The sequence below is a fragment of the Notechis scutatus genome, chromosome 6 (genome assembly GCF_049901735.1).
Source record: "Notechis scutatus isolate UNSWTSFEM ecotype Mainland chromosome 6, rNotScu1.2, whole genome shotgun sequence".
In the NCBI taxonomy this organism is placed as follows: domain Eukaryota; kingdom Metazoa; phylum Chordata; class Lepidosauria; order Squamata; family Elapidae; genus Notechis; species Notechis scutatus.
In genome coordinates this window covers 59,215,826-59,230,520 of record NC_142014.1, presented here as the reverse complement: position 1 = coordinate 59,230,520, position 14,695 = coordinate 59,215,826, and the positions used below count along the sequence as shown (strand labels likewise).

The 14,695-nt window shown below is 36.7% G+C and overlaps 1 protein-coding gene across 1 annotated transcript in view; it reads left to right on the top strand.

Annotated features, from left to right (window-relative positions):
* Positions 1-14,695, top strand: part of STAB2 (stabilin 2) — a 90,657-nt gene that overhangs the window by 70,328 nt on the left and 5,634 nt on the right. The window contains exons 54-64 of the mRNA XM_026692948.2: positions 1,715-1,771; positions 3,369-3,492; positions 5,153-5,302; positions 5,882-5,986; positions 8,682-8,789; positions 9,623-9,816; positions 10,253-10,394; positions 11,124-11,257; positions 11,999-12,164; positions 12,571-12,677; positions 14,218-14,337. Of these exons, the coding sequence (XP_026548733.2) occupies positions 1,715-1,771; positions 3,369-3,492; positions 5,153-5,302; positions 5,882-5,986; positions 8,682-8,789; positions 9,623-9,816; positions 10,253-10,394; positions 11,124-11,257; positions 11,999-12,164; positions 12,571-12,677; positions 14,218-14,337 (1,407 nt within the window). The remainder of the gene's footprint in view (positions 1-1,714; positions 1,772-3,368; positions 3,493-5,152; positions 5,303-5,881; positions 5,987-8,681; positions 8,790-9,622; positions 9,817-10,252; positions 10,395-11,123; positions 11,258-11,998; positions 12,165-12,570; positions 12,678-14,217; positions 14,338-14,695) is intronic.

Here is a 14,695-nt window from a genome sequence, read left to right as displayed (position 1 = left end):
CCCATCCTGTCCCAGAACCAATAAAGTACTCCAAATTTGAAAGTAAACTTTAAAAAAATTATTCAAAAACAGATTATTAGTCTTGCACAAATATATGTGTAAAATATAATAATCAAAATGAAGATAATAAATTAATAACAATATCAACCTTGTATGATTGGCATTTATTTCAGTAGCTGCTCCATTATTTCTGGAACACCCTATGTATGTATAAAACCATATTCATGCTTATCTATTTATTGTTCATTGAGATTGGGGAATTAATTAGATTATATTTATATATTCTTCTTTAATTAAAATATTTGGTACTTTCTAGTGTCCAATTTTTAAATTTGGTTATCTCCACTGTCTCTTAGAAAAAATTCAAAATGAGTTTCCTTTCTCACAGGAAGCATTCTTTACAATTAATTCCACAAGCTTGTTACAAATTTATCTGGTCTCTTAATCCAGTTATAACTTTCTGAAATTAAAGTCTTAATTAGTTTTGTGCTCTTTATTTTATTTTTTTAAGTTCTTAAGCTTGTAGTTATTTTTTTTTCATTAAGAATTGAAGGGATAACTCACCTGGTGTTTTCAGAATTGGTAATCCAAAAGTTTATAATACTTAAAAGGTAGCAATTTCCAGATGTAATTAGAAAAGAAAGTGTGTGATCTTAGTGTCCTTTTAAAGGCACTAATTGCAGTTTGAGCAAGATGGCTCATCTTCCAAAGCTCTAAACCTGCAGAGACTTCTGTCTTTGTGTTTTCTTGTTTTGGAGCAAATGTCTGTAACACTTGTGGGCATGTCCTCTCCTTATCCAGAGAGATTGTGCAGCCAATCTACTCCCTGGCTCTTCAAACTTTGCCATATCTCTGGCTCTGCTTTTAATGGAGGCATCTTCAGGCCATCATTTTTTCCCCTCCAGAAATCCTTGTGCCAGCTCCAAAAGTTGAGCGAGAGTGACAGCTGGTTTAATGCTTAAGGTCATCCTGGAACTCACAGTCTTCCATTTCCTAGTCTGGTGTCTTTCACCACTACACCAAACTTGCTGTCATTGCCATATAGATGGTCATATTTAGACCAAGGGTTAAAGTAATTATGACATGTCATTTGGTCTTTCATAGTTGCTTTGTTATTTTTTTTAAAAAACATCATCATTTAAGTAGCCAGTATGCTAGCTGTTGCTGTGGCCTAGCAAGAATAATTGTCTTACATATAAAAATGGAAAGCATTATGACTCGTTGATATTGGATCCTACTATAAAGACAACTTGATGAAATGTAATGCTTCATCTTCATTTATCTTTTTACTGGACTTGCTTTTTGAAAAATTCTCCATTATGCATTTGAGCTTCCTTGTGGGCTCAGGAAACATAGATTCTGCCAAATTCAACCAAAAGCATTGACGCCTCATCAGGGTACGAGAGTGCGGTTTTCAATTTGTCAACTCTTGTATTTCTGTGACAGTGATTTGTGCATTCCATACAGTCTTAACATGAACAAGACTAGTAAAACCAATATGCTGATGCTATGGAACTTTTGCAGATAGCAAGAACCAGATTCTATATGTGGAAATCACTACATCTATCTATGCAAGAGCATGATTGCAAAAATAAGGGGGAAATTATGTCTGCTGTGTATTTCACAATGCTTGGTAGTTCATGCATGAAGGCTTGTAAAAATTAGTGTTATTTTAAGTATTTGGTCTAAAGCATGTGCTTTCCTTTCTCAATAGGGAGATTGTGTCAACTGTTTCAGGAATTATCAATGTCCTGGTGGAAGTAAAATAATGGTAATTGTGACTGTACATTTTTTACTCAATTTTAAATAATCAACTAATTTTTTAAAAAAACAAAAAGATTCTGAGAAAGTGAAACAAAACCCCCAATTTCTATTTCTTTACTATATTTCCATATATCCTGATAAATCACCAAATATTGGTGGTAAATATCTGCCCCTGTATGTGAAAGTGATCAGGAAGACATAAGGTGTGTTATATGCCTTCAAATAGGATTAGCGTACCTTAAAGACCAAAAAAAAAAAATCATCACAGCAATCCTCCCCCAAAAATCATGAAATCTGGGGAAAAAATCTGTACTTATTTGTAAACCATTATGACTTTATTATCCAGTTTTCTGTGGCCCTAGGATCAGGGGTGGGATTCAACCAATGTTACTACTGGTTTGGTGATTATGTTTTGCATGCACATGTAATACACCTAAAGCTGTGCTACCTGAACAGCTGATAAGTGCTGCACGCGGGTGCACAGCATTTGAAAAACCACTTTTTTACTGCTTTTTCAACCTCAGCTGTGCTGCGCACCTGGGCGGTGGGTGGGCCAAACAGCAGCAGACACAGAACCAGTTCTGTGTCTGCTGCTCTTCAGAGCTACCAGTTCTACAGAGCCGGGCAGAACCAGTAGCATCCCACCCCTGCCTAGGATGTTAGAAGTGTTGAAGAAGAAAAAAAATCATACTACCTTGTTGCTCTAAACAAATCAGAGTGTGCAAAAAGCTAAGTTGTTAAATTTCTCAGCTTTGTTCCATTTGGTTCCAAGATCAACTTGTTTTAACTGGGTCATATAGTTTACAAGGAGATTGGGAAACTATCAGTCTCATGCAATGAGGAAGCCAGTTTGTTGCACATGCTGACCCTCATTAGGGTTGAGAACAGGGGTGGGCTGCTGGGGGTTTGCAGGGGTTTGGGAGATCCCCAGCTAAGATTCTGTGCAGTTTGGAGAACCCTTAAATCCCACTCTTGGCTGGCCCTGCCCACCATGCTCCTCCCCTCCCAGGAGTCCCCACATGGCCCATTTTGGATGCAGGTAAGTGCAGGGTGCACACAGAGGCTTGGTGAGGGTGAAAAACAGGCCTCCCAGAACTTTGAGAAGGCCAGAAATGGGCCTGTTTCTGGCTTCCAGAGAGCCTCTGGAGCCCGGGGAGGCCATTTTTGCCCCCCTGGAAGCTCAAGGAAAGCCTCCGGAGCCTGGGAGAGCAAAAATACACACCTCCGCTGTGGTGCAGGAGGCTGACTAGGCTTCACGCACCATGGCCACGCCCACCCAGCAACTGGGCAGAGAACCCTTTGCTAAAAATTTTGAAGCCCATCCCTGGTTGAGAGGGAGGGACTGGCTCAAGTTCACTCAGCTGGCTTCCATGCAGAAGGAAATCCTAGAACTTAGGTCTCCCTGTCCTTAGTCCAACACCTTAACCACTATACCACATGGCCTCTCCTTACTAACAAACTCAGTACTTACATTGTTTGCATACAGTAGCTTGCAATTCATGCCAGCAGTCAGTCAGAGATGCTTATGCCTTATGAGATGCTTATGCCTGCTAATTCCCTGGTTGCTTAGTTTGTTTTCCTATTTCCAAATACAAAATCGTAAGGGAGACAAGCAGCAATGTGAATATACCATCGGTCACAGAACCCTGTCCGGCTGTCAGAGAAGTTGCTCTTTGGCAATGAGGATACCACAGTGCTGTAAAGGATTCTTTGGAAATAAATGCCAAGGCAAGTCTCTGCAATTTTAAACACTTGAACTTGGATGAAGAAGTATGGATATCTACATAGGGTTCTTAGCAGGCTTAGGAATAGACATAATTCATATCTAGACAAAGAACAAGGGGAAGGTTGGTCCAGTGTTCTGGTGAAAACTGGATTCCTCTTAAGCTGTCTAAAAAGAAACCCTGAAACATCTTACCACATTTCTCCCACACAATGTCTATTTTGACCTTTAAGAAGAAAAGCTAGTATGCTAATCATGTAGGATATGATAAAAACAGATGATAGATTTTAAAAAAATATAATAAAATGAAAAGTTGCTACTCCTGGTATATTCTTTTCATTGTCAAACATTGAAGTAAGTTTTTTCACTTTGTTTCAAAAATGTAATAGGTGCTTGAGTAGTGGAGGCACTGAACCAAAGGAAACTTTGAGAAACTTAATAATAGCCAAATCATCTTTCTTTTAAAAAATGGTCATTTGTCTAAAATCACTTTGCTTAGATCAGCCATCTCCAAAATATGGTTCCTCAGTTATGTTGCATCACAATTCCTTTCAACCTTAGTCAGTTTGGTTGCGCTGGTGAAGCAAAATCAGGTTTCTAGTGTAACACATCTAAGTAGGTTGGTTGGAAAAGCTAAGGTTATACTAGTTGAAGATTTTTGTTCAGCAAATTCAATTCTTTGACTAAATTGACTGAGCTTTGGAGGAGGGGAATTGACCTATCTGAAATCAAGAGCTTCTGGTCCCTTGTCTGTATAATTAACTTTTGAAGAGAAGGAAAGGATTAATGTTCTTTACCTTTTATTGGGCTAATTTCTATAATTAAGGTCAAGAAAAAATGTTCTTATAAATGAAATGTATGTTGATTCCAGTGGGCATCTTATCTGCTTTTTCCAGACTGAGATGAAGCTCTGCCCTATATTATGTCTTCATCTGAACTCTCTAAAATAATTTCAGAATGTTGGTGCACTCACATACAAATACCAAACTCACTTTGAATTTAAGTTCCTTGTTCCCAAAATTACATCCCCCATTCCCATGAGGAAAATATCTGCAAGATCAGTGGTAGGCTCCAGCTTATAGAACTGCAAAAAAGATTTGTAAAAGTACCAAAAAAAGCAGAAAAGTTGAAAGGTCGAGCATTCTTAGCAGCTTGGAATGCCAATAAATTTCTAAAGTGACAAAAAAGGATAAAGAGATAAGAATTAAAACGGAACATCCTCAAAGATAAGATAAACGAATATAGTCCAACATGCACTATTTTATTATAGGACATTCCCATTGTTGCAAATTGCAGTGCCCAGTGTATTGTATCTGACCCTCAGTTTTTGATATAATCTTTTGAGATGTTTAATGTCAAATTTATAGTTTCTCTATATTTTCCTGATAGAGATTGAAAATAGTTTTATCTTTTGCTAAGGGAGATGAATGGGTGTTCTGGGTTTGAAAATGGAGGCATTTCCTGTGGAACTAGAAATCCTAATTGACTAAGCTTTCACCAATTTAGTGGTCTCCAGATATCTTGGACTTCTGCCCATAGAATTGCCAGGCAGCATGAGCCAAGGTATTATGGCAGTTAAATCCCAATGTATTATTAGAGGGCATAGATGGGATATTTTTTTCCTAAAACTATATGTGTAATTCATTGCCTCTTACTCCTATTCAGCTTGCCCAGGAGGCCCAGAAGCTCCTTGCAATAACCATGGATACTGTGATGAAGGTTATGCTGGCACAGGAGAATGTGTTTGTAATGCTGCCTTCAATGGGACTTCATGTGAGCTCTGTATGCCAGGAAGATATGGCTTGGAATGCAAAGGTAGGTTACTTGTTGACTTACAGTTAAATAAAAATATGCTGTAACATTGAGCCAGAGTAGGAGGACTTGCATGATTCATTGGATCAAATGTCTGGCCTAAATCTGGGAGAGCTAACTTCAATTCTTATTGCAAAGATTCTCTGAATTGTTATGCAGTTCCTATGCAGTTTTGGAAAAAGATAAATTAATTTATTTTGATTCCAAGGCTATGGGTTGTCTGAATCACATTTTGCTTCAAATCTGTACACTACAGAGTGTATTTTCTATTTTCCAAAGTGCTAGGACAGCCTTCATGTGAACCAGTAGACAGTAATAAGGTCTATGATTCAGGACAAGGAGCTTCATATATTCATTTCAGTCGGACTAGGAAATCTGCAATACAGTCAGCTATTATAAATGGACCCTTCATACAAAGCCATATTCTAGATCATTTTTTAGAATGACTTATTAGAATATTTTGTAATTATTCTAATAATTACCTTTTTTAAGACTAACTAATGATCCTAAGCAGGCCAACTTATGAATTAAGTAGTCCATGTGGATCATTCTCCTAATAATCTAATTATGTTCTATCCATAGTCTGTGATTGTGCAGCACATGGACAGTGTGATGAAGGAATTTCTGGATCAGGACATTGTTTCTGTGAAACTGGATGGACTGGACGGCTCTGTGAAACAAAACTAGGTCTGACTACAATATTTGATCGTATAAATCTGTTGCTTGTAGAGAACATTTTGTTTGTCTTTTGTCTTTTAGACTGATCAGATGGTTAAATTATTTTCCTATATTGCTTTCTTGTGTAGAACTTAAAGTAAACAATATTATTCTCATATTTTTATCAATATTGAAGTACTATGAGATAATACATTGAAAAATAATTCCCATTGCTTTCTAAAGTAGGTGGATGGATAGATAGATTGATAAGTTTAAACAAAAATAGGGTAGCCTTTCCCAATTTGATATCCTTAAGAGAATATAATTCTGAAAGTTGCATTTCCCAATTTAATAGATTGGACATGGATGATTTATGGTGTATCTATACTACAACATTGATGTTTTGAGCAAGTGCAAAACAAAAGTAGCAGCACAACAAATTCAAAAGTTATACGCAATTGGCTTATCAAAATCTGAGAAAGGCAATATCAAAAAGTGTAGTTTATCTGCATATTCTTCTTTCATCAGGAAAAGTAGTCAACCTTTCTAGTGCATTAACTGGAGGTCAGTGAGATGGTCAAGTATGTTCTGCCCTAAAAATCTTACAAATAAATTGGGTAGTAAGGTTACTATAGATTTATGTACTCTCAGATTTATGTATCACAGTTTTCCCTATATTTTCAATAAAACTGGTTAAAGAAAAATCTGAGGCTCAAATTTTGGTTGTAAGTGGCTGCTAAGGTCTTGATACTCTGTTATACAAATAATACTCATTTATTGTGTTTATATGTCATAACATATATGAATTGATTTTAAATGTTTTAAACAACTTGCACATTGGGTAACCTATGATTCATGATTCTCATGTTACCTCACAAATCCTTTTTCAACCTTGTTTCCTACATAAGATATTATCTTGACAGACAGTTCTGTGCTTTGTTGAGTATGTTTTGAAGGAATTGTCTGTTATCAGAGTAATCATATTGTGTCCAATTGAAACAATAGTTGTAAGATGGATGTGGCCCACTGGTGGGCCGTGAGAAAATTTTGGTGGGCTCTAGAGAAATCTCACCCCCAGAGTACCCCCACAAAGCAATTAATCCAGTCTGTGCAGAAACACAAGGCTACGCCGCCCACATGGCCCGCGGGAACCCTCCCCGCCCACTCACTCCTTACCCAGTAAACTTGCCTGCTAAATTTCTATTTTTCCTTTTTCCGACCATCATCTGTTCTGCTGTGTCGAGAGATTTAGATTAGCTAGGAAGCAGGAAATGGTTGGATTTCTTGCTTTCTAGCTAGTCTTTAGATCTTTGGCTCAGCACAGCTGAACCTCCCTTAGGATTGAAGGTTTGCTTACAAGCAAATTCAGTGCAGACTCACAGCAAGCAAATTTGAGAGACTCAGCTAGCCGATGGCAGATAGATAGATCACTGAATGATTCTGTGAGCAACTCAATCTGCCTGCTTTGCCTGATTTTGGGTAAAAGTTGCTCTTTTTTAAAATAAAAAAAATCAATATTTACATACATGGTGTGTTGTGAGTTAATTTTGCTTGCAAGCAAATTTTATGTGACAGACTGAGCTAGCCAATGGCAGATAGATCTCTGAATGAATCTGTGATTCTGTGAGCAACTCAATCTGCCTGCTTTGCCTGATTTTGGGTAAAAGTTGCTCTTTTTTATGAAAAAATTCAATATTTATATAATTATTTATAATATTTGCATACAAGCCATGCCCAGCCAGTCACATGACTGCCAAGCCACACCCACAAATTAGGCCACACCCACAGAACCGGTTAGTGGTCCCTGGGATCTAAAATTATGAGTTTGGTGGTCCCTGAGATCCAAAAGGTTGGTGACCCCTGTTCTAGATAGCAGTAAAGAGAATTTTAGAACAGAATAGAATTCTTTATTGGCCAAGTGAAATTTGTCTTTGGTGCATAAGCTCTCAGTGTACATAAGAAAAAATAAAACACATTCATCAAGAATTATAAGATACAACACTTAGTGATCGTCATAGGTAATTAATAAGCAGTCAAATCATACTAGATAACAAATAATATAAATTGTAAAGATACAAGCAACCTGGTTATGGTCATAAGTTGAAAGAGGTAGTGAATAGGAAGTATGAGAGGAATAATAGTAATACAGTCTTACTAAATAGTTTGACAGTGTTATGGGAGTTGTTTAGCAGAGTGAAGGCATTCAGGAAAAAACTGTCCTTGTGTCTAGTTGTTCTGTTGTGCAGTCCCCTATAGCGTCGTTTCGAGGGAAGAAGTTGAAACAATTTATGTCCAGGATGTGAGGGGTCTGTAGATATTTTCACAGCCTCTTTTTGACTCATGCAGTATATAGATCATCAATGGAAGGCAGGTTTGTAGCAATTTATTTCTCCCTTCACAGCTATTGATTTCTTTTTTAGGGTTTTACGGCAAGATCTGATAGACCTACATGCAAAGCAAAAAATCATTTTTTTAATGATTAACTACAACTATTCATGACAATGTAGTCATGAAGCAGAGACAAAACAACAATAATTAAAGCAAATTCTTGCAATTGCATTTGATATATTTGAATTTGATTTAGCCAGTAAGCATGGATGCAATAAGGCTGCCTATTCTTTTTATCTTTGAAAATATTTAATTCACCCTTTTGCTCTTTACTGTTAGACTTGAGATTCTGAGAAGAACATGAATTTAAATTATGGTTTTTAATTTTCCTTCACAGCTTCAACCCCAGTATGCTCACCCAGCTGTTCTGTCAATGCCGTATGTAATGCTGATGGTACTTGTCAGTGTAAGCCTTATTATACTGGGGATGGACTTACATGTACAGGTAAAAATTATCCTAAGCACAAAATAAATATCAGCTGCTCCTCGAACTTGAGGAATGAATTTTTATCATTCATCATTCCTGTGGAAATCTTTCTTCATAAACTCCTACTCCCTATCACTCTTTCCCCATCTTTCCGTGTAATGTTCTAGAATATGAAAGTAATTGTAGAATATGAAAGTAAAGTATTTTAGTGAGCTCTGGGTGAGATTTCAAGCCAGAATATATATGCTTTATGAATGAAGAGAAACTGTGTGTTTACTTGAATAGCTGGATTATAAAGTATAATCTACAAACCACATGCTACATGTGGATTCTTACTGAAAAAAGCAGATGTTGAGGTGAAAACTGTTCTGTACTCCAATCACCTATTATTATGGAATAATATTTTGTTTAACCATCAGAACTAGCAATTCTGATCATTGGGGCTAAATATCTTCAAACACAATAGTGGACTAGAAACTGTTGCTTCAAAGTTACTCTTGAGTGAACTATGTAATGTTGAAAGTTATATAACCATTTTTATCTTTTGTTATTTTTGTTATCTTCTATTTGATTGACATACTTGCTTTCTATAGTGGATGGAAAATGCGCAGAGCAGGGATGGGCAATTCTTTGATGGGTGGCATCTTTCTTTCCTCTGGTTTTTGGAAGGAGTTTGTAGGTTTTTATTGCCTGCTAAATTATGTTAAGTTTATTTATACATTTATTTATAAATTTAATTATGTTTCCTAACTTAAAATGACAGGAAATATTAGCCACAAGGTTCCAAGAGCCCTCTGATGTAAGCCTTCATTTATTATAAAGATTGATCTGTGCTTCTTTGCACTTTACAGCTGAGAAGCTTTGTAAGAAGAGCAATGGTGGATGTCATAAGAATGCAAAATGTGTACAAACTGATGTGAAAGTCAACTGTACATGTCAGAAGGGATACCAGGGAGATGGCTATACCTGCATGGCTATCAACCCTTGTACTGATGGACTCAATGGGGGATGTAATGAACATGCTCTCTGTACAATGAAAGGGCCAGTAAGTATTATGCATTTAAACATTAGTAGAATTAGTTTCCTTATTTATATAAAGAAGCATGCAGAGATGCCTGCAGATAAAGTTAGCTAGTTTGCAACAGTTTCCTAGGGAAAAATAAGTTTTTGTAGACAGCCATCTGGTTAATCATCTTTTAGCGACTCATACAGAATGATCCAAATAGGTTTAACCTTGATTTTGTCACAAGGTCTCTAATATAAACAGGAGACCAAGGCCAAGACATCTGAAGAACATCAGTTGCCTGTTCTTAGATCTATAGCAGAATAACAGGCTTACTAATGAAAGACTTTGCATTAGCATGGTTATTTGAAGTGTAGTTTTTGTTTTTAAACAGAACTCTAAAGGCAGCTCTAGTGACTTGTGACACAAAATCTATAAGTCTGTTGATATACTCAGTTATACTAAAATTTCCTTTCAGGATAAGCGTAAATGTGAATGTAAAGAAAACTACATTGGGGATGGAGTTGATTGTGAAGTAAGTCAACTGCCAATGGACAGATGTCTACAGGACAATGGACAGTGCCATGCAGATGCTAATTGCACCGACCTCCATTTCCAGGGTCAGTCTTCTAATTTAAAAATAGCAGAAAGAAACTTGTCTATGCTTCTTAATGAGGCTGAATCTGAGAATTCTTTACAGTAAAAAGTGGTGGTTCTAATATGAAATAACTCAAGAGCAGTCGATCTTTACAGGTATTTTTTAAACAATAATTTGGTGACTTTGACAACTCTGGCATAATTCATGATAGTTCTATGCATGCATATGCATATTACCAAAAATATTCAAAACAAAAATATAACATTCAGGTGTACAATCTGCACCTTGTTACAATAGACTCTCCTGCTCTTGTAGATTACCTCAAAGGTCCTTCCAATCTGTTTTTGGCCCTTTGTCAGGTGGCCTAGAGGTAGAACACTTGCCCCACAGTCAGGAGGCTGTGAGTTCAATCCCAGGTAAAGGCTGATATTTCAAATATGAATACATATGAATTTGGTATAACCATGTCTAAATACGTACCAAGTGTGTGCATAAGTCCCTAGTGTATCAAGACTAATGAATTACTGTATTATCTGCATAGATTTTTGAAATATCAAAGAGAGTCAACATTTTATATAATCATATTGTCAGGATATACTGAAACAGGTATGAAATATGAAATTGTGCAAAGGAAATACTTCATTTTCTTGTCTTTAGAAAGCAACACCATTTATATCTGATATTTTCCAGATTTTTATAAATCAACATGCCTGGTAACCACAAAATATTTTTGAAACTTTCTTCTTTATAGATGCTACAGTTGGTGTTTTTCACATACGCTCTGCAAAGGGGCAGTATAAATTGACTTTTGCTGATGCAAATAAGACTTGTGAAGATGAAAGTGCTACAGTAGCTACATACACTCAGCTCTTATATGCTCAGAGGGTAAGAAAGAATGCTTATTTATTCTAGCCAAGAGGAAAAATATGTATGTTATTGGATGAGAATGTTCTTCTCATCCAAGAAGTTTCTTCAGCTCTGAAGAAGCTTCTTGGGTGAGAAATGAAATGTCTTCAAAGAAAAAAACAAAGAAAGTCTGATTGCCTCTCGAAAAAGCTCCTTTGGGACAACCATGACCTGGATGATTGACAATCTCTATAGATATTGGATGAGAAGCAAAATGATTTCAAGGGGGGAAAGCAAGAAATTCAGTTGCCTTTGGAACACCACCTTTGAGATGACCATGACCTAAATGGTTGAGAAACTCCATAGACATCCAAGTTGCAAAAGTTCTTCTGCAAAGATGAGCATTTTCAGCCAGTTCTGTGGAAAAATCCAGACTTCCAGTGTGTAGCAGCCACAGTCTGCCAAACAGGGCTGGGATAGAATTCCAAGTTCTATTTGGAAAATGAGGCAATCTGTCTTTCATTTTGTTGTTGTGACTCATCCACCCTGTTGAAGCTTCAAAGAATGCCTCTAGAAGTCTATAAATATTACAGAGATCTGTGATCAGTAGCACTCTTGCTAATGTAACCATCATGTGCATGTTCATGCAGTAGGAACTGCTATATTCATTTTGTCTCCCAGTGAAAGCAGTTTATCTTCCAATATTTATGTAGCTTTACCTTAGGATAGTTAATCGTTTTCTTTGGTTTCATAGTTGTATTCCTTACATGTTAACAACAGGCCAAATATCATCTATGTGCTGCTGGTTGGCTGGCTAATGGAAGAGTCGCATATCCAACAGCTTTCTCTGCCCCAAAATGTGGTGGAGGAGTTGTTGGCATTATTGATTATGGAATCAGAGTCAACATGACTGAAACCTGGGATGTTTTCTGTTACAGAGTCAAAGGTAAAAAAAAAAAAAAGAAGAATGTTTGAGTTTTCAGAATCTGCCATCTTGGCTCTACACTCAACCCATCCAGATCTGAATTAAAGTCTTTGTAGACCTTGGACACTTTTATAATTGTAGCTCTCTCAGGCAGATCTATAGACAAAGTTTTGTATTATATTTACATTGTAAATATAAGCATATCACAGTTATAAGCAATCTTTAAAATGAGAAACAATATGTAAACATTTTAATAGGCATAGGTCCTAGTATATAATTATATAATTCAGATTGCAGGGAAATTAATTCTTTGTAGGCCTGGGAACTTGATAAGTCTTAGGGGAAACCACCACCCCCATTCCTAATAGACATTCAAGTCCTTGAACCATCACAGTTTCCTACCTAAACTCTCTTTGTTGTTTTATAGATGTCAGTTGCACTTGTAAGACTGGTTATGTGGGAGATGGATTTACATGCAGTGGAAACTTGCTTCAAGTCCTCTTTACTTTCCCAACATTTGCAAACTTTCTCTCGGTGAGTAATAAAAGCAAAGCTTTTTCTCCCCTAGAAAGCAAAGGAACAAATTTGAATCATTTATGATTTGAATCAATTGTTTAAAGGGGAGCAATAAACAGTCTGTTACTACAGTTGAAAATATTTTAACTGTTGAAGATGCTGGGTTTTATCAATGGGCTCATTATCATTCAAGGTCAAGAAGACATTATTGGTGGGGGAGGGAAAGCCTGCTTTAAATTTGTTTTGATCAGTGTTTGGAAACAGTCAAAGGCAACTAAAGGAGGGACTAAAACATCAGTAATACTTCCTCTTGAGAGGCTGGAGCAACAGGTTTCCCTTTCTGTTCTGTGATCCAAGATGCAAATTGGCATCCTATAGCATGAATGAATGAATTCTTTATTGGGCAAGTATGATTAGACACACAAGGAATTTGTCTTGCTGCATATGCTCTCAGTGTACATAAAAAGAAAAGATACATTCATCAAGAATCATAAGGTACAACACTTAATGATAGTCATAGGGTAGAGATAAGCAATCAAATCATACTAGGAAACAATCAATATAAATCGTAAGGATACAAGCAACAAAGTTACAGTCATACAGTCACAAGTGGAAGGAGATGGGTGATAGGAACAATGAGAAGATTAATAGTAATAGTAATGCAGCATGAGATCCTCAGCTGTAAAAAGTGACATCCTTAGAGCCAGAAGAGACCTGGCCTCTTTTCCTATGTTTTGCTGCTATTATAAATACCTTCTACATTTTCTGCAAGCCTGCAGTTCACTGGGTTGCCCAGTCTCTGTTAATTTTATTCTACCAATAGCAACAAAAAGCCAGAAATCTGACTCCATTTCTGGAAGGCTTGCTGATGCTTCTTTCTTCCCGGTAACTCTGCTTGAGATTAGTAGAGAACACAATCAATCTTGCAAGATTATGTTACTGTAGCCAATATAAACAAAAGAAGTATTTAGTCTTCCATAGAATTATTTCTTGGTCTGCTCTGCCTCCAGGCTGACAAGACTGCTGGTTGAATTCCAAAGAGGAGGAGAAGAGGGAGGAAAGGAGGAAGGAAGAGCAGATGAGAATTTCTGACCTCCCCTACAATAGTATAAGAGCATAAAATAGTTGTCAGTGAAAGCTTCAGTCTTGCTGAAAGGACAATGGGAAAGGTTAAATCACTCTCTTCTAGTGGAGTAAAATAAGAACATTGAAAGAAGTACATACATGCCTTCTTTCAATGTTCTTATTCTACTCCACTAGAAGAGAGTGATTTAACCTTTCCCATTGTCCTTTCAGCAACTGTCCTTAAAAGCACAGTTTTCCATTTCTAAAGGAAAAAGCCAACCCTGATTCAACTCATTTGTTTAAATATGTGTCATTAAGAAATGTGTTTTGGATCCTAGCATGCAAGAAGAATATGACGGTTTCATAAGATATCTCAGAAGCATTATTTGTTTTATCATGCATTGTTTTCTTCTCTCAGGAATTATTTTGCAAAATATCTTATAGCAAAATATATGTCGTAATGATTTACTATCACAATTTACTATCTTCACAGGAGATTTTCACTTATTCAAATACCTCAAAGAAAGGCCAAGAGTTCATGAAATACCTCACAAATCTCTCCATTAAAGCAACCTTATTTGTACCAAACAATGATGGCTTGAGGAAGAATGAGGTAAATGAAAAAAGTAGTGTTTTTCCTGCTAGCACCAGAAGCCTAAATAGGATGGTCATGGAAAGTAATGTTAATTTTTCTGCTGTTTTTGAATTCCCATTGTTCCTAATGCTCATGTCATCAATTTATGAAATTAAACCAGATAATCCTAAAATTTTGCCTGCTTCTGGCTGTTTTCATAACATGGATGGAACATAGGTTGAACCTATGGAGGTGATGATGCAAATTTCAAATGAGATGGTTAGAGCTTTTAGTTTGTAAAAAATACTAATAATATACAGTCTCATTCCCAGTCGTGATGCAAGCCCCTTATGTATTGGCTGGTATTTCCTTTAACATCCAACAGACTCCATGCTCC